General features: G+C 44.2%; 9 protein-coding genes across 9 annotated transcripts; 3 read left to right on the forward strand and 6 right to left on the reverse strand.

Moving 5' to 3' along the window:
* Nucleotides 1–740: 740 nt before the first annotated feature.
* VTP21DRAFT_892 (uncharacterized protein) lies at nucleotides 741–1079 on the forward strand (the record flags this gene model as incomplete). Its single annotated transcript, XM_069399821.1, has 1 exon — nucleotides 741–1079. One exon carries the CDS (start codon nucleotides 741–743, stop codon nucleotides 1077–1079), a length of 339 nt encoding a protein of 112 aa, XP_069251781.1.
* A 3144-nt stretch (nucleotides 1080–4223) lies between these two features.
* VTP21DRAFT_893 (uncharacterized protein) lies at nucleotides 4224–5413 on the reverse strand (the record flags this gene model as incomplete). The annotated part of the gene is made up of 3 exons (XM_069399832.1): nucleotides 4224–4576; nucleotides 4733–5142; nucleotides 5271–5413. The coding sequence occupies 3 exons, from the start codon at nucleotides 5411–5413 to the stop codon at nucleotides 4224–4226; spliced, it is 906 nt and encodes a 301-aa protein (XP_069251782.1).
* A 1156-nt stretch (nucleotides 5414–6569) lies between these two features.
* Nucleotides 6570–6818, reverse strand: VTP21DRAFT_894 (uncharacterized protein; the record flags this gene model as incomplete). The annotated part of the gene is made up of 1 exon (XM_069399843.1): nucleotides 6570–6818. The coding sequence occupies one exon, from the start codon at nucleotides 6816–6818 to the stop codon at nucleotides 6570–6572; it is 249 nt and encodes an 82-aa protein (XP_069251783.1).
* A 1522-nt stretch (nucleotides 6819–8340) lies between these two features.
* On the reverse strand, nucleotides 8341–9481 carry VTP21DRAFT_895 (uncharacterized protein; the record flags this gene model as incomplete). The annotated part of the gene is made up of 2 exons (XM_069399854.1): nucleotides 8341–9198; nucleotides 9254–9481. 2 exons carry the CDS (start codon nucleotides 9479–9481, stop codon nucleotides 8341–8343), a joined length of 1086 nt encoding a protein of 361 aa, XP_069251784.1.
* A 285-nt stretch (nucleotides 9482–9766) lies between these two features.
* Nucleotides 9767–10079, forward strand: VTP21DRAFT_896 (uncharacterized protein; the record flags this gene model as incomplete). Its single annotated transcript, XM_069399865.1, has 2 exons — nucleotides 9767–9960; nucleotides 10049–10079. The coding sequence occupies 2 exons, from the start codon at nucleotides 9767–9769 to the stop codon at nucleotides 10077–10079; spliced, it is 225 nt and encodes a 74-aa protein (XP_069251785.1).
* A 204-nt stretch (nucleotides 10080–10283) lies between these two features.
* Nucleotides 10284–11684, reverse strand: VTP21DRAFT_897 (uncharacterized protein; the record flags this gene model as incomplete). The annotated part of the gene is made up of 6 exons (XM_069399876.1): nucleotides 10284–10368; nucleotides 10438–10544; nucleotides 10619–11101; nucleotides 11172–11243; nucleotides 11314–11563; nucleotides 11641–11684. The coding sequence occupies 6 exons, from the start codon at nucleotides 11682–11684 to the stop codon at nucleotides 10284–10286; spliced, it is 1041 nt and encodes a 346-aa protein (XP_069251786.1).
* Nucleotides 11685–12833: 1149 nt separating this feature from the next.
* VTP21DRAFT_898 (uncharacterized protein) lies at nucleotides 12834–15968 on the reverse strand (the record flags this gene model as incomplete). The annotated part of the gene is made up of 3 exons (XM_069399887.1): nucleotides 12834–15476; nucleotides 15544–15788; nucleotides 15875–15968. The coding sequence occupies 3 exons, from the start codon at nucleotides 15966–15968 to the stop codon at nucleotides 12834–12836; spliced, it is 2982 nt and encodes a 993-aa protein (XP_069251787.1).
* Nucleotides 15969–16156: 188 nt separating this feature from the next.
* On the reverse strand, nucleotides 16157–16803 carry VTP21DRAFT_899 (uncharacterized protein; the record flags this gene model as incomplete). The annotated part of the gene is made up of 3 exons (XM_069399898.1): nucleotides 16157–16267; nucleotides 16332–16514; nucleotides 16663–16803. The coding sequence occupies 3 exons, from the start codon at nucleotides 16801–16803 to the stop codon at nucleotides 16157–16159; spliced, it is 435 nt and encodes a 144-aa protein (XP_069251788.1).
* A 325-nt stretch (nucleotides 16804–17128) lies between these two features.
* On the forward strand, nucleotides 17129–18119 carry VTP21DRAFT_900 (uncharacterized protein; the record flags this gene model as incomplete). The annotated part of the gene is made up of 2 exons (XM_069399911.1): nucleotides 17129–17936; nucleotides 18016–18119. 2 exons carry the CDS (start codon nucleotides 17129–17131, stop codon nucleotides 18117–18119), a joined length of 912 nt encoding a protein of 303 aa, XP_069251789.1.
* Nucleotides 18120–18487: the final 368 nt, after the last annotated feature.

Genomic DNA, 18487 nt, shown 5'->3' on the forward strand with positions numbered 1-18487 from the left:
ATAATCCCATAAAGCGGTATGTAGAAGGTTCTCATCTAAGATATCTCTTATGTTGGATCAGAATATTCGTCACCGATCGAAGATAAAATGTTAAATCCAAGCTAATATAGAATAATTAAACTCTGTCATATTAACATTCTACGAAGCATGCACGGAGATCGTGTGAGTCCGGCTATCCCCTACTCCGCCTAAGAAGTTGGGAGAGACGAGTGCCCTTTGGGTCAAGGATGAGGTATCCACTTTGACGAGGTTTTTGGAGCAGCTGTATGCACTGCAGCATTCGTTTTCAAATTTAATCGTACTCCTTTAAAATTGGAGAATCCTAAATGATAAAAAGAGCAAGAAAATCTGGTTTTCTCTTCATTCACGGGATTGAGATCATGCGTTTCGCTTATGCATTCATGAGAAAGCAAATAATCGACATGCCATATAAGTCATACACAGGCTTTCCTCTTCCTCTCTGGAGAAGTATCATTTTGTATAAACTTTGTTATATTGAAAGCCCCTATCGCTGTCCAAATCAAACGCCATGAGAATCCTGCAGGCACGGAGTTTCTTCTTCATGCATTAGCATTCGAGTTCGGAGTAAAGCAACAAAATATTCTCATAGATTCTGATTTAATTCTTGCAAATTTTTCATTTCTTATAAATATCGAGGCTCCTTCGCGAAACCAGGCCAAAAAAACCACAATTCACTACTTCACACTTTCGCAACTTGGAAAATCTCAACTGAGCTGAAAATGCCGTTTTATGTACACATTATTCCTCGCCATAACAGCCGCGAGCGCAGATACTTGGGGGTGTTCCCGAACGAAAAGATCCTAGATGAATGGTATGAGACGGCCAAGCGTGTGCGGGAGCAGAACACGAATAAAGGCAAATACCTCATTGAGAGGGTATCTCCCGAGTGGTATACCTTGCCTGAGCCGGAAGATGTACGACAATTTATTGACGACGTGCAGCGACAAGAGATGAGTCAGTTTCAAGACAGGTGTTTCTGGACATTGTTGGACGATGTTGGCGGTCGGCAGATGCCCATTGTGGGAAAGCAACGCTATCATCAAGAACCCGAGCCCTAGGCTATTCGAATGCGTCGTTGTTTACAATAGTGTCTTTAAATCTTTTAGGATATATTTCAAATCCTTTTATTGATTTTTTTGCCACTATTGTTTACTTTTCTTACTACAAATAAAAAGACTCGCTCCTATATCCTTTGTGGAAACTCAATGAGAAGATATATCGGGAATCGAAATATGATCGATTAAGAAGTGACCAAAGTGGTGAAAATACATTACGCCATTTAACTTTTAAAGTCAAATCTTTTAACATAATTAGATATTGCATGGTGCCACGGGATATATGTTCTAACCCAATACTGGTTGATTCTATTATTATTTGTATATAATCTAATACGAAAGGGAGAACTCACTTTTGGGTCGCTCTAATTGACAAAAATCACCAAAACTTATGAAAGCCACTAGTTTCTTGCTTTCAATTCACAAAAATTCCATTAAAAATAAATGAATGCTTTTGGATGACTTTGAACAAAAAATAGCAGGACCAATAGCGTCTTGACTATTTGCCATCTACGCGTAAGAAAACTTTCCAGATAACTCCAGAAATCCCTATTTTTCAGAGAATATTTTAGTTTCATCGAATTCACTATATAAGTATTCATTTGCTCCTGCACTTGTTTCATGCTGCGATACTGTTTGAACAGGATGACCCAGGACACTAACCTTCCTCATACTCAACCTTTCTAGTTCGGAGAAAAATCTTGGGGAAAATATTCTCGTAACCCCTGATTTATGCCATGCGACATTTCCCCAATTTTTTTTTATTCCTTGCGTTTTTTGCAAGATCAACCAAAAACTAGAACCAAATTCAATATGAATATTATAAAGCAATTCTTGTTCGCGTCTGTTGCGGTATTCGCCGTAGTCAACGGGGTCTGTGTGAGATATTGCATTGAATGCCCTCCAGGAACACGTTGTGAAAATCAACCACTCTATTGTGGGCAAGGAGGCTATCCACCATAATATCGTATTCGTTGCGTTGGGGGGGATTATTGATAATATGACTCTGAACAATTATTATCCGAACCAGTCGCATCTAGACCAATTATTGCTATCTACTGGTAAGAAAACCTTGTCATATAACATCTAAATATTATATTATTAGAGAACGCGAAGTCTCATTGGACTCAACATATGACTCGAACGACTGCATTTGTTCCCACTCCCGATTCTGTTTGGATGGGATGACCTTGAGTACTCTTTACAGTTATCAATTGATTTGAGTTGTGGGAAAGTTTAACTATTGTTTTACCCGATATGACTTCAATCTTCGTTTTGGCTGCATTGAAAGAGAAAGCGAATCTCACCCATAAACATCCTTCCGTCGAGGAGGAAGTAGGCTTGCAATTTAATAAAGTTGCATCCGACATCTCTATACCTGGAGGAATTGTCCAGGGTACATGGAATAGCTTGGTAAAGACTCAGACCTTCGTGGATGCATCTCACGAATGTTGATCCACAGTTACGTCTACTCTAAGGCTACATAGAAGGAGGCTCTCACTGACACAAACAGAATATCTGATGTATTATATCTGATTGCAAATTGCCGACCGAAGAATAAATTTCAAACCAATACAAATTTAGAATAATTAACCCTGCCAAATTAACATTCTCTTTCCACTACTAAGCACGTATGGAGATTGTGAGAGTGTTCTAACGCCCTCAACTCCGCCCAAGAACTTGAATGAGTCGAGCTCCTCTTTGGCGTCTTTACCGGACCTTCGGAGCAGCTGCATGCTCCGCATATTTTGTTTGCAAACTCTATCATACTATTTCTAAAAATGGGGAATCCAGCATGGAAAAACAAAGCAGGTATATCTGGACTTTTCCACACTCGCTAGAGTTCTTCGTTATTGTGTTCATGAGAGGTGGTAACCATTTCTTAATATGGCGTCTAATCCATACACAGACCCTTGCTTCTCTTGAATAAATGCTATTTTATATGAACTCTATTAAATTGCAAACCTTCTATTGCTTTCGAATCATACAATATGAAAATTCTGCAAGCACGGAGTCTTTTCCATATGTCAGAGCAAAGCTTTCAATGAAAAGTTCTCGTCACCCTTGATTTAAGCCCTGCGACTTTTTCCCAAATCTTTATAAATACCGCGCGTTTTTCGCAAAATCAACCAAAAACCAGAACCAATTTCAATATGAATCTTATTAAGCAATTCTTGTTCGCGTCTGTTGCAGTTTTCGCCGTAGTCAACGGGATCTGTGTGAGACGTTGCGATGAATGCCCTCGAGGAACCCATTGTGAAAATGAACCACTGATTTGTCGAGATGAAGGCTATCCACCAAATTATCATCTTCTTTGCGTTGGGGGGGATTATTGAAATAGTTTTGATGCACTTATATTTCGAAATCACATATTATTCTCCATATGTTATTTGGTTTATCAGGTTTTGTGGAAGCTTAAGCATGTTGACTAAATAACAATAATAAACAGGAGGCGGCTCCGACTTAATTTCTATACTATATCTTGGCTTCCTTTTATATATATGGAACAAAATAATTAGCAGAGTTAAAATATATAAATTGGATAAGAGAACAATATACATGATTAATACTTTATAGGCAACTAGATAAATATAGGTGCCCAGCAAAACATTGGATAACCACAGCACATAATAAGCGTGGACGACCATACTGCGATATACACGAGCATAATACCATTAAGCAAGCGTTTCATTCTTGTACATTCAATTGCTACAATTCTATGAAAATTATAGGATATATTTCCAAACTTATAACTGGCTATTCATTATGAGCTGTGAAAATCAGTTAAACAAGTCGATCCCAGTATAAATTTCTATAATAAAGAAGATTAAATGATATAAGGACAACTACTGAGTATTTGACCAAAACCACATTACACTGTAATATATGCTGAATTCTTATTAGGGAGAGGAGAGGGACATTTTTCTTTATTTTTGAGTTGAAAAATGAAAACCTGACACAATAAAATATTGGTTTGCTATTATTATTTTGATCCAAATAATAAAATATATCCTCTCTAGAGAGGACATTTTATATCGACTACGGCACATATATGCGTACATGGGATATATACGCGCGAAATAAATAGCCAAGTTCGAAGAGTCGAAATGGAGGGAGAGGTTTAGGCTCTAGAAAGCACCCGACCAACTAGAGAGGCCGCTGTCCGCACACAATCACAATGGTGTACATCAGGAATGACCCCTCAAGCTCGGCGATCTCGATTTCGTCGACAATCTGCTGCACATGTGAAGCGTCGAGAATTTCCCCTTCCCAACCTTGGGGAGGCCCAATGGGAGCCATGTGCTTTTTTAGCTGTGACGCCATCCCTGATATACTCTCGAACGCTTTTACCTTATTCAAGCGGCCCAGCTCGGTGCTTTGTCCAATTGGGAGCGGATAACGAGCAATATGCAAGTTTGTGAGGCCAGCGGCACGAGCACGGTCTTCAAGATGATCACCGGCTTGTAAATCGAATCCGCGTTCCTGGAACATCTGTGATACTATTGCGATGGAAATACAAGAGAGTGATGAGAACCCATAGAAGTTGCATTGAATTCTGAAGGCTACACGTTAAAGCGTACACATCCCCATTCATGGGCAACGCCTCCCTCCATATTCTAGAGATGGCGTTGTCCAAACACGGGCAAAATACTCACAGGCTCTCCTGTACCATAAGAGATTTGGCAAAGATTCGGGATATTTCTCTTGGAAGTTCCACTCTGCCAATTGCACCCAGCCTCCAGGGCGCGTTACGCGTACCAGCTCTGTAAGTGCTGGTCCCCATTGCTGCTGCGATAATGCTCCAATAAGAAGGCGCTGATGCACCAGGTCAAATGCTCCATCTTCAAATGGTAATCCATCTAAAACATTGGCGCGCAAAAAGCGAGTGTTCGGCGGAGAGTGTGTTGGAAAGCCGTGGTCGCTAATATCGACTCCAATCACCTGCGCGTTTGGATATTCGCGGGCGACTTCTATCGCCCAAGTACCAGACCCCGTCGCCATATCGAGTATCTTACCTTCAGAGGTATTTAGACTCTCAATGGATTTGGGGACGTGGATGTTCTTACTATTTATTGCCGAGGTATAGATCAAACATGAGAAAAAGTATGGAGAAGTGATTTAGTCATTTTCAGTAAGAAAAGTGAATTGAAGATGTTCTTTGCATCCAATCAATTTCGTTTTCTTCTTTCTCACCTATCACTCGCCATTTTTATAATACGATGTTGGGCAATCAATCTCTCGATTTCTCTCTTGTCGCATGGTAGAATATAAGCTGATCCCTTTACCTTGGCAAACTCTCGGTTGCCTTGTACAGTTACTTCGGTCTCGTGGGTCATGCTGAGAAGTGATGAAATCTAAGGAGATGTTAAAACAGAACTGGTGCAAGTACAATGAGGAAGTAGGGAGGAAAAAAGAGTTCTCGTTCCACTCGTAGTGGAACGAGAGCTTAGCGTGAGTCAGATTAAGTCTCTGCAAAACACATTGATTTCACCGCCATTGAATACAAAATTACACAGCCACATCTCCCCACAAAAAGGATCCTGAGGTCGGTGCTTTCCTCGAATTTGGTCCAAACGCGAAGTCTACTGCGATTCGGAGTTACAACATGAGGCCTCATTGTGCAAGAGTAAGGGTGGTCTTAAGTTAAATGCTCACAAAGTTTATCAAGTATACTTGCAGAGCTGTTAAGGAGGGGGGGCCGTTCATCACAATCCTATTTCCCAGCTACGAGTGAATGTATGCTTTCTGGGCCGGCCATTGCTGAAAACCCACTTGGTTATAGTTCTGGCTCTATCAACTCAACTCTTTGCTGCTCTTTGCTTGACTTAAATTCAGATATTCTCTGTCACTAAGGTCACTTTTGAACATACCCAATACCCTCACTTTACTTTACCTTGTAGTTCACTGGCACAGCTCCAACCTCTGGTTAAGCGAATTCGGCTGGTAATTTCACAGCACTGATACGTACCATGATCACGCCACGCACATACTGTGTACCAAAAGTCCAAGGTAGCATGGGAAAAGGATTCTCCTTTGCCTCTGACAAAAATTTTTTAAGAAAGTTCGAGATGCTAGGTAGTGCAAGTCGAATAGGAGATTTTCGTGTAATTAACCTGTGTTCTACCGTGACACTCCCCACTTTTCTCACATACCCCGAGATGCGAAGGTTATGTTTAGAAAATAGAGGGGGATCGAGAATTTACTATTGTAGTGTCAAAAGGAATATGTATTTAGAAATACTATCCAATAAATATATTTACAATCCACTCATAACAAGAAATGTCGCAACATCGTACAACCTCCATTCCTCTGTACACAACAAAAGTCAATGAAAATATCTAAATAACTACAGACTAAATAAGATGAGGGCGATTGGAGTGAATAATAGCAATAGGGGAGGAGAGGGAATAGAGGAAACAAATAGCTGTACAATAAAAACGAAGCAATACGCAAGCAATAGAGAAAATGATAAACCAAAAAATCGAGCCACTCTTAATATGCCGGGGAAATAGGGTTGTATCCATGCGTATAGCCTCGTATTGTTGCTTGTGTGGAAATAGGTGCCTCACGGCAATATGCAAACTTACGAGCATTATTCCGAGAGAAGAGGGTCTTGACGGCAGCTAGCGTCTGTGGACTTGGCGTTGTGTGTGCCCCGTCCATTTTGCGGCAGGTTGCGCTGCAGTAGAGATCAGAGCCGTTTGTACGCTGATTGCAAAATGTGCACCAGGAGTCATCCATGATCGGTTGGTTGTTCAAAGGTTTATGGAATGGAGAGAAGCAAAGAGCGCAAGAAAAAAGGAGCTACGCGTTATTGGCTCACAGAAAAAGTCGAAAGGTGCAGAAGTAGTTGGCAAAGTAATAGAGTCTAGGGCCGGTTGCTCTTGTGAAAGACGGCAAGCAATATACGTGAGTATATATATATTAACTCGGGTGTTAAGTTGTATACAAATAGGAAAAAATTTGCGAGTCTGTTAGGGCATTATATATTAGGGCCACTGCCAAAATAATTTCAAAAAATGCACCGAATAAAATATGAATAATGTGATGAAAATCGGCCGCGATTGGCCCGCCCTCAATGAGTCAATAATGACGAAAAATTTTCAAATACAAGACAAATTATTAAGCTATCTGCATCGATTCGATCGGTTGGCAGAAACTTGAGCTCCGCAGCAAATGATTTCCCCCCCCCAACGCGGGCTTCATGGCGGCATTTCACCAAGATCCTTTGCACTCTATGAGCCGCTGAAGGATTGGCCATTTCTCCTGCCAAATCCCCTAGCCGATGCCCACCCGACCCGCTCGCTCTCTCTTTGCTCACTTTGTTAACAGTATGCGAAATATGAGCCCATCATTCCTCCATAGTCGTCAAAAAAGGAAACTCCTTTCAAGACCCTTAGAAAAGTCCGCTTGCCGAATGTGTCAATGCAACGCCCATGCATAATCACGGAATATACTTTGGTTGATGATTCCAGATTCCAAACCAAGATCTTCGTTATCCCGAGATGGATAGGCTCCAAGAAGAGCTATCTCGAATAGCTTTAGACTCAACTTAGCCAATAGTTCAGGCACATATCGGGCTTATATTTACTTATGTAGGAGGTAACAGCCCACTCTCGCCAACTGACACTCCCCTATCCTTTTTCCTCTAAAATGGTTCCAGCCTAGATTAAATGCTACCCCCCAGGCATTTTTCTGCTCAAGGTCCAAGTTACAAATCAGAAACCGACCAACAAGAGCTTGCCGAAATTTCTAGCTTGGGGTTCTGACCCCGGGGGATTATCTTCATCCGTGGAGGCTAACTTAAACCTCTCCTAGTTTCCCTCTAGAAGATTCCATCTTTAGTTTGACGGCATTACTATGCTTTTGTGGCAAATGCCTGCACGTGCTATTCCAACTCTCTCCCTTTTTTCCTGCATCTGTGTGAATTAGCTCAGAGCCCGCTTCTCATCTAATTTGTAAACCTGTCAAAATTCGGTCGAGTAAAGTCCTAGCATTATGAGCACTATGGGACAGTATCACAGCAGCAGAGGGAGGTGTTGGAGATAATGGGTTAGCATTCCTATTTTTGCTTTAACAACAGAGGAGAGTACAACACGCAGATATACAGTGCTTGGAGCAACAAGGATAAGACATATCGGATCCGGTGGAATAGAATATAAGGATAAAATAAAGATATAGATAATGGTAGCCATGATACTAATTAATTGAAAAAATACTTCAACAGCATATGCAAGTTCTCTTTCTATCTAGGTGCGTTTAATTATTGCGAAATGCGAAACTTGTCCACCCAAAAGGACATGGGTCGCGGCGGTGACGACAGAGGTGACGAGAAGGGTGACGACGTGGGGGGTTCATCGACCTCCGTTGACTGTCTGGGCCGCTTACCAGCAGAAATGGAGCTCTTTTCTTCCTGCTCTCCTAGCCGCTTACTCTCTCCCACTTGAGATCGACTCCCTTCGCCCCTAGCCACTTCAAAGTTAATTTCGAACAAGTCCTCCGGGCAAGCTTCACCCAGGAGGCCTCCTTCTGGAGTCCTCTTTCTTTTCCTTTTCAGGCTCAAGTCTCCCATTCCCTCTCTCCGCTCACCCTCCAGGGTTTCAAAACCCTCTCCCATCGACAACGCACGCAGCCCTGTCTCCAACCGTCGTCTAGTTGGGCTCAAATCCGCCTTGATTCTAGGAGATTTAGTCGGGGTCGGAGGGGGAGGTGGCGTATGGTAGCGCTGCGAGTTCTGGGGAGAATTTTCCGACGGGCCACTTTCAGACGAGGTATTGGTTAATACAATCGACACCAAGACTGGAGAGGAAGGAGGAGGCGTTTGTAACTGCGCCGTTTGTCGTGCTGCCGAGTTCGAGGGCCCCACGACTGGTGTTAGTGCAGTAGTCTCCTGTGGGGCATCTAGATGGGTAGCATGTAATTTCGAAGAGGACTCGATCTGCGGTAAATCTTGGGGTGATGTGGGTGAAGTGCCAAGAAGCGGCGATGTAGAGGTGGCGTGATTGGAGGAAGAAGTGGAGGCCTGGGGTTGATCCACGTGATTATGACAAGGAATGGCCGATCTCCCCAGAATCGAGTTTATGTGGCTAGCGATTTTCCATCGTGTTTTTGGTCGTAAGACCTGAAAAAAAAAATAAAACTCCATATATCAATAGGAAACAAAATTATCCCCCAACATCGCTGATGCTTGCCTGCACTCGAATCGGGATCCGATGGCATTGTCTGTCTTGGCACTGCACCTGTAACATTCGGGGATGTCGAGCTAATTCGCTTGAAATCCAACATCGAACTGTGCGCTCCTCTGGGCGGCGTAGACACGTACAACAGTAAACGTTGGGTGGAATGATGATGTTGAGCTTGGTGGGTAAAGAAGCTTCCCACTGCGCGTATTCTTGATCATCCATTTGACGCTGAAATAGCCAGAATAAAAGTAAATATACGTGTTAAATGGGATTCAAGCGTTAATTAAAAAAAAAAACTTACTGTTGACAATTCTATATATATAACGCGCTCGGTATTATTAAAAAAAACGGTGGCAAATCATATCGGGAATTCGAATTTTTCTCCGTATTCCTCCCTCAAGCCTCCCATAAACAAAATCGCCTACATTCTCTAAGCAATATTTGTTTGGCTTGATCACCTCGTCAACGTCAACAGATCATATCAGTAGATATATCAGCCTTATCATTATGACAAAACCATCCGATATATCCTCCTCAACCCAATCCACCCCCTCAGCCCACAAATCTAACAAGGAGCTAGGTGCCAAACCCCATCGTTGTAATGAGCATCTCGAGGCATTCATTACTGGATTCACAAGACATCCTATGGAAATCAAGGAGCCCTTCAAAATATTTTGGCAATGCCTGAGATCGGAACCTGGGTAAATATAACTGTTGGACGGATGCGTCTCGAACTTTGCTCCATCTTATGACCCTTTGTATTTACGTATTTCTTCTATGTTATGACAGGAAAGAGCCAGAACCATACCGGTTTTCATAACTTATGAATATTTCTATTAGTGTAATGTTATTGACAAAATAGAGAAAAACGAAAAAAAATAATAACCCTTGTAAATAGAAGAGAAAAAAGAAGGAAAAACAAAAACCATTGTAAATAGATAGGAGAGAGGAGGAAAATAAGGTTACCCAGAAAAAAAGACACTATTGTTCATAACATTATCAATAAGCATAGTCTCTAAATTGATTAATTCTTCTCCAAGTACTCAATGAGCCCAGCAGGAGCCAGACCCTCATAACACACGCGATATACACTTACAAACAGTGGATAGCTAGAAGAGGTGAAATCAGATAAAAATTAGAAATCCTCTTTGGAAATCTCCATCAAATATGCCACGTACTCTTTGACCATCTGCTTGTCCTCCAAGATGCTGTACACCTCCTTTGCCGTTAATGTTCCCTGGAGCTTCTGTCCGTTCAGCATTTCCTGCTCTAGCTGCTCAAAGGACTATCCCGTTTGAACAGAAAGTAAGCTTACCGACCCGAAACTGAGCACGTCAATAGAAAAAAAAAAGAACATACCTTGCCGGTCAAAACGTGCGCCTCGGCCACCTTGCGATTCCGTCCTCCGTAGCACGTCGTGATCAAATCCGCTACCCCACAGCTTTCAAAGAACGTTTCACTCTTGACTCCAGGATAGAAACTCTGCGAAAACCGCTTGATCTCCATCAACCCTATTCGAATGATAGCGGCCTTTGTATTATCACCTAGTCGCAGTCCGTCCACAATGCCTGCCGCCACTGCGACAATATTTTTAAGGGCACCACATAGCTCAACACCATTACTGTCCTCGACAATCGAGACGCGGAATGATGGAGTGTGGAACAGCATCTGGTAGAGATCCCCGCTTTCACGGGTGCGACAACCAATGGTGGTCTCGCAGAATCGTTCCATGGCGACCTCAGAGGCAATATTAGCTCCGGAAAGCACCGCCATTTCAATTCCAAGTTCGCGGTGGATGATATCACTAATCAATTGAAGACCTCCTTCAGAGGTGTCAACACCCTAAAGGTGAAAAATAGATGCTTATAGCCTCACTCTATATATGTATTCTTATGTATCGATGAACTCGTACCTTAATGAGAGAAATCCCTCTGCAGCCGGGGGCAATGTGTCCTCTAATATCGCTGCACACCTTCTTCACAAACTGCACCAGACAAACTATAGGTCATCACCACAATCCAAGTGCATATTTCTCAATTTAATTTTTCTTTTACCTGGTGGGGAACGACAAACACCAGCACATTGGCACCAAGACATGCCTCTTTCAAATCGGGAACAGCAACAACATTCTCTGGAAGCTTCACTCCCGGTAGATATTTGACATTCTCATGTTTCGTGTTGATAATGCGCGTCAATTTCTCGCCCTCCACCATTTCCTCAAAGGTCCACATACGGACCTCAGGGTCGAACAATGGCGCATGGCGCACGGTATTGTTACCAATGATTTTGGCAATGGCAGAGCCCCTGTAGGACATTATAATTACATTGAATTAATGGCCATGAATTGACATTAAGAGTTAACATGAAAAACAAGCCCTCACCAATTTCCGGAGCCAATAAGGGCGACTTTATGTAAGTACTTCATGGTAGTGGTCTTCGTCCCCGATGGAATGGCGTGTGAAGTGAACAAGGAGCTGCAAACTATGTGAAGAGGGAATGCGCAAAAAGAAAGGAAAAAGGAAAAAATATGCAAGAGCTGTTTCAAATGAGTTTAAGGGACAACGGACTGAAATAAAAACAATATATACATTTCAGAACTTTCAGATCTTTCATATGTCACGCCCGGAGGCAGTCGGGCGCCATCAATTCTAAGCAAGAAGAGGAGCAAGCGAGGACAAGGAAAAACTAATACAAGAGATTTTCGGGACATGAAAATGATAGAGCAAAAATTTCAAGGTCGGAAGCCGCGAAGATTGGGATTCAATTAGGCAAATAATCAATCGAGGAGGTCTATAGCGGAATGGATGTGTGATTCTAAGATAAGGGACCAATTGCAGCTTCTAGGCAATGATGTCAGCAGAAAATTGCAATCATCAGCATAATGAGCGATTTACTGCCTATTGGACTCACTCAGCTAATTTGGCCTTGTCAATCCCTTCCACTCCTTCCCGTAGAGCGGGCATGGCGAGGAAAGGGGCCAGAGAAACCCTCAAGGATGTGAGCAGAAAAGCTGACCGAGACGCTCGGCTATTTCGATTGCTCATATTAAATCCTAATGACTTAACCACTCGGCTCGTTTATCGATCCAACCGCTTGGGAGCTTTTGAACCAACGACTTTATTAGGTGGCTCGAGTGACTCTCCTCCTCACCACTTATTCGAGAACCCTAAAGTAGTTATCGAACCGGAATCAAGCTGCACGGAGTCTTATTCAAACCTTAGTGAAAAGCCAGATAAAATTAGAATAAGCTTTCAGTTAGCATCGGACACACCGATATTGAAAAATGGGCAAGTGTTCTCGGTCTCAGGCTGGTGAGGAAAAAAATAAAATAGGATTAAATTGATTTATTATACAAACTGAAGGCATCAGAAAAATAAAGTCTCTAAAATGAAGAAGAAAAAGAAGAAGAAGAAGAAGAAAAAGAGGCTGAAGGAGATAAAAGAAACCGATTGATGGGTACTCAGTTCCTAAAAATTTATAAGGAACAAAAAGAGTGAAAAAGAAAAAGTAATAGTGGCTGAGTATCGAAAAAAAAGGATGAAAGGAAGAATAAAATAGAAACCAAGATCGGGTCTCAACCAAAGGTCTGCGAAACCCGGGTGTGCCGCTTCATCTTGCTGAGTCGCCACTCGTTTGGCTTCTCGTATTTGTTGTAGAGCGGCTCGACCCGCTCTTGTCTCTTGCGCTTGCTCATCTTGTACGCGTCGGCGACCTTGAAGAATCGAGGGGCAAACTCCGTCAACCACTTGGGCTCAATGGCCGTCACCTCGCGCATGTACTCTTTGGAGGTGAGCACCAATTCATGGTAGATCACCCACTCGGGATTTTTGTTGTAGAGCGCGCTCGACGGATGGATGTAGACGGGGGTGCCTTCGACGAGGGTCTTATAGCCCTCTTGGGGATCCTTCTTAGCGGCATTTCGGAAGAAACCACCCACTAGTGCCCTTCGCACACGATCATAGTTGCGCCCACAGGAAACAATGTCGTGCTTGTAGCGGTCCATGATTCCCAGCAGCTGCTTCCGCACGTCTTGCGCTCGCTTAAGGCTGCGTGCCTGTATAAAGTTTTCGTAACACCATGCATTCGAAAACTTACTCGCCTTCCATGCATTATATACGGCAAGCAGGGTCAAGTGGTCGCCCTCCGGCTGATGAAATTTGGCTTTGCGCTGGTCAGCCTGCGACTGCTTTTCCTTGGGGCGATAGAAGATGGTTTGATCGGAAGAGAGCATCGCGACGATGCTCAAAATTTCGTCCGAACATCCCAGCTCCACTGAGAGAATCAACATCTTCGACAGGGGCGGATTCAACGGGAACTCGGCCATCTTGCGTCCGAGGCGAGTCAGTAGCCCCTCGTCGTCGAGGGCACCAAGAGCATATAGCTGCTCGAGGGCAGTGATCATCGTCTGCATCGGGGGAGGGTCCATGAAATCGAAGTTGATCAAGTCGTTGATGCCCATGGCTTTGAGGGTCAAGACGCGGTTCGCTAGATTCATGCGTTGAATTTCAGGTACCGGGTTCGGAAGCATCTCATTGCGGAAGGCTGATTCGGTGTACAGTCGGTAGCATTTCCCAGGACCGGTGCGCCCAGCACGGCCTGCGCGTTGGTTTGCTTGGGCTTGGGAGATGGGCACCACGACCAGCGAATCCATCCCCAGTTTAGGGTCATATGAATTTTGCTTCACAAATCCTGGGTCCACCACATAGTAGATGCCATCGATCGTGATCGATGTTTCCGCAATATTGGTCGCAATCACGACCTTCCTAGTGCCAGGCGGAGCAGGTTCAAAAATACGCGACTGCATCTCACTTGGAAGAGCAGAATACACAGGCAAGATAATCAGTTCGGGCACGTCCGAGCCCAGAGCTTTCATCCGTTCATACAGAATCTCACAGGCAGTGTCAATCTCCTCTTGACCCGTAAGAAACAGCAGGATGTCACCCGGCGGTTCCGAGAGATGGATCTGCATCACAGTAATAAGCGCAGCATCAAGGTAGTCCGACTCGGGCTCTTTCGTGTACAGCTTCTCGACCGGGAATGTGCGTCCAGGGATGGTGAAGATGGGACAGTTGAAAAAAAACGACGCAAATTTCTCTGCATCCAGTGTTGCAGAGGTTACGATGAGTTTTAGGTCGGGCCGCTTCCCGCTTGCAATAAGTTTTCGTAGCAGCCCAAAGAGCACATCTGTGTCCACGGTGCGTTCGTGCGCCTCATCGAGCATGATTACCGAGTATTGCGATAGTTCCGTGTCCACCAGACACTCACGCAACAGCATACCATCCGTCATGTATTTGATCTTTGTCGCAGGGCTTGTGCAATCCTCGAAACGAATTGAATAGCCCACCTCCTCTCCTAACCGGCATCCCACCTCCTCCGCCACACGTTTGGCCACGGACATGGCGGCAACACGACGGGGCTGAGTGCATCCGATCTTGCCCCGATTCGCGAACCCCTCTTCAGCAAGGTACTGTGTCATTTGCGTGGTTTTGCCCGACCCCGTCTCCCCCACGACCACCAGCGCTTGGTTGCGGGTGATGGCCTCAACCAGTTTCTGTCGCAGCTTGAATATTGGTAGGCTTTCTCGCTGCTCTTGGATGGACATGTTGGTGATTTTGCCGAAACTTGTCGCAGCACCAAACGTCTTCTTTTTCCACTCGGGCAACTGGCCCGCTCGTAGGCCACCTGCTGCTCCTCGCAGATCTTGGGCAAAGTGGCGTTCGTTGTTGGCCGCCATCGGGTCGAGCCATGGCTGGTTGATATCGCGAGGCATTTGCGATTCGTCCTGTTGCTGTTGCTGTTGCTGGCGGAGCTCGCGTCTCTCTTTTGCCAAGGCTGCACCCGCTAGCGCAGCACGATTCATGGTACCATCTGGGGCCTTTACTACCTTAACTGGACTCAGTTCGAGGGACCGTTTCGTTTGACCCCGTAAGAAGGGGGGCTCCTCTTCCTTCAGTTCAATATCGAGCTCTTCCTCCGCTTCTTCTTCCTCATTTAGAACGAAGCCTTGCTCTTCATCATATCCAGGATAATCCTTCGGATCGAGGGCACCCGCCGCAATAAGTTGCTTAATCTCCCAGCGCTCAGGGGAAGAGAGACGTTTGACGCGGGAGCGGCGATCATCGTCCCTAGACATTCTTGTTGATTGTGCATCCTCATGACTGATGGCAGGGCGATCAGGATTACGTGGTCTTGATGAAATCAAATCTTCGGCAGTTATCTAGAGTGGTAAAAAAGTCATTAGAAACCCAGATCTAGACCTTCACGACTGCGATCTATATGCATACCCAAAGGGGATTATCAGGAAACGATAAACCAGGGAATTTTTGCCTCTTTTGCTTGACATCATCGAAACTTGAATCTGATCCATTTGTCTTGCGCTTTCCTTTGTCCTTTCGGGGCTTAAGAGTGTGGATAATACGATCCAGATTCTCTATGAAAGATTCAGGGAAATCGGCCTCCATCTCTTCTAATTTCTTTTTGAAATCGGCAAGATTCTTTGATTTTCCATGGAGATGAATAATGAATTCAGCTAATGAAAATTGTAACAGAGAATATGAGTACGATTGTTTAATTACATGGAAAAATGAAAGAATCAAGACAGATCATGAGACATACCTAACACTTTGTCATTTGTTCCGGTATGATTAAACAATTCGCTCATCACCTTCGACACGAGCGAGAGGTGCTCGAACTGCTTTAGGTCATCCATTGTCAAAATGGACAAATGTGTACGAACTGAGCAGAAATAGAAACCCTTTGAAATTTGTAGAGTATATGTGTACATATATACATATATACATGTAGTCATTTAGGTTAGAAACCTAATGCTCGGTTTCGATCCATTCGAATGAATTCAAAACACATATCGAGAAAAGTGTTTATTTATTAACAATACAATTATTCCTGTTTAGCAGCAGCGACGGCACGGGCACCGCGGACTTTCTTCACAGGGTGGGACTTGACGGGCCTCTGGCTGGCATAGATGGCAGAGACGCGAGCAAGAGCAGCCTAGTGCAGAAAAAGTAGTTCAAGTTAATTCTGACACCATGACAGGTGGAATTACTTAATCTACCTGATGGAGATCAGGACGATAGCCGGACCGACCAACAACGTTAGCAACCGAGCGAGCAGACCTGCGCACGCCTTTAGTGAGGGGGGCCTTATTGATGCCATTGGCAATAAAGCCAGATTTGCCCTTCTTCTTGGTGGACAAGATGACACCCTTTCCGGTAGGGTTGGCATCAATGGCAACGACCTATGTAAACGGAACAATTCACCGAGTCAGAACGGGCCACACAAAATGATGCGAAGGCACGATGAGGGACACGATTTCCATTTTGGCCAATATTGTCCAATCATATACACCCAAGGCCATCCCCCTATCCAAGCGAATTTCATCTTACCTTCTCGTTGGCAAGGCCAGAGTACTTGAAGGAGTTCAAGTTGGTGAGATTTCCGGGCTCCTTCGAGAACTCGACGCCCGCGCGCTTAACAAGGAACGAGTTGTTCGCCTTGATGACTTGCCAGACGAGATCAGCCGACATTTTCAAACGTTTTTTTATTCCCAAGGAAAAAAAACAAGAGAAGAGAGAGAAGGAACCATCCACCGATGTTAGTGCATCCCCTTTCAAACCCTCTTCGAAAAGCGTAAACAAACTTCAGAAATTATGCGAGAGCTGAAATCTCGCTGCGCCTTCAAGAATGCTATCCTAATTTTAGCTCACCTTTTTTTTTCTTCCGTGCGCATTCATCATTCTTCGTCCATTCATCCCTATTTTTAAGCCTTTATCTTTTAAACTTTTTTCATACTTTCCACTGCGTTCCAAAGCATAATCACCCATCAATCTCTCTTTACTCCCTTAGCAAGCAATGCGCTTCCTCTTAATTCTCCTTGTCGCGCTGCTGTATGTCGTCATAACTGCCGCTCAGCAGCCCGATCAGCAGCAAGCTAATCAGCAACAGCAAGGAAACCAGCAACAGCCAGGTCAGCAGCAAGGACAGCAGCAAGGACAGCAGCAAGGACAGCAGCAAGGACAGCAGCAAGGACAGCAGCAAGGACAGCAGCAAGGACAGCAGCAAGGACAGCAGCAAGGACAGCAACAAGGACAGCAGCAAGGGCAGCAACAAGGTCAACAGCAGGGTCAACAGCAAGGTCAGCAGCAAGCTAACCCGCAGCAAGGAAACCAACCACCACCTCAAGGTCAGCAGCTTGGTCCCACCCAAGCTAGTGGTGCTTCCTCTCAGAGCGGTGCAAATCCTCCGGCCACCAAAGCTATACCCCCTAATGCCCCCCCTGGCCAAGCCATCTTCGCAACCCCCACCCTCAATCCTTCTTTTCCCGCGCTCTATGCAATTGGAAATAACGTTACCTTTGTATGGAGCTACACTAACCTTCTAGTGGCACCCACTGCCGTCAATTTCGAAATCGTGAACTCCAATTCCGTTACCTACCCCGTTTCACGGAACATGAGTGCAGCTGTGACGAGTGTCGTGTGGGATACCAAGAATATCGGCCAGGAATTACCTCCGCTTGCCGAAGGTTTTTACACTGTCAACCTGTATGATCCTAACCAGACAGGCGGACCAAAGTTCCAAGCCGGCGCTGGATTATTGTTACCCGAGACACGGCTGCGAATTGGCATGTACAACAAAGAGCAATACTTTGACCGATCGAACCGTAAGTTCCTTTAGATTTCTTCCTCCTCTGCTATGGTTAGAATATGTTTACATATCTTCCTTTATCTTTCCTCATTTAGCTAACTCTGTTATCTATGGCGGAGGATCTCTTCTGACTCCAATCGTTACTCTCTTTGCCATCTCCACTGGAACCGCCATGACCTTCCTCTATTTCATTTTATAAGCGATAAACGATAAATCCGGGACTCTCTTTGTTATTTTCCTTTTTTTTTTTCTCTCTCTATTTTATTTCAGCATTATTTCAATATCCTATCATAGCTGTATAGTTTTCCGTATGTTTAAATATCACCGTTCTAGAATGTGACTCTAATGTGTAGCGTTGATTCAATAAAAAAGGAATCATCCTCTGCATCGATGGGCAGATTGCTGATTTGCAATGGATTCTTCAAATTGCCTGCTCCTTCTACTTTCGCATCGATCCTGCATTTTGAACAAATTTTTCGGGCACTACCGCTTCAGTGGCCTAATTTGAGGCTAAAAAATTGGAGGGATAGGGTAAAGAAGTCAATTTATGTTATCTACAGGATAGCA

This window comes from Calcarisporiella thermophila, assembly GCF_041956535.1.
Source record: "Calcarisporiella thermophila strain CBS 279.70 unplaced genomic scaffold VTP21scaffold_10, whole genome shotgun sequence".
Taxonomy (NCBI): Eukaryota; Fungi; Calcarisporiellomycota; class Calcarisporiellomycetes; order Calcarisporiellales; family Calcarisporiellaceae; genus Calcarisporiella; species Calcarisporiella thermophila.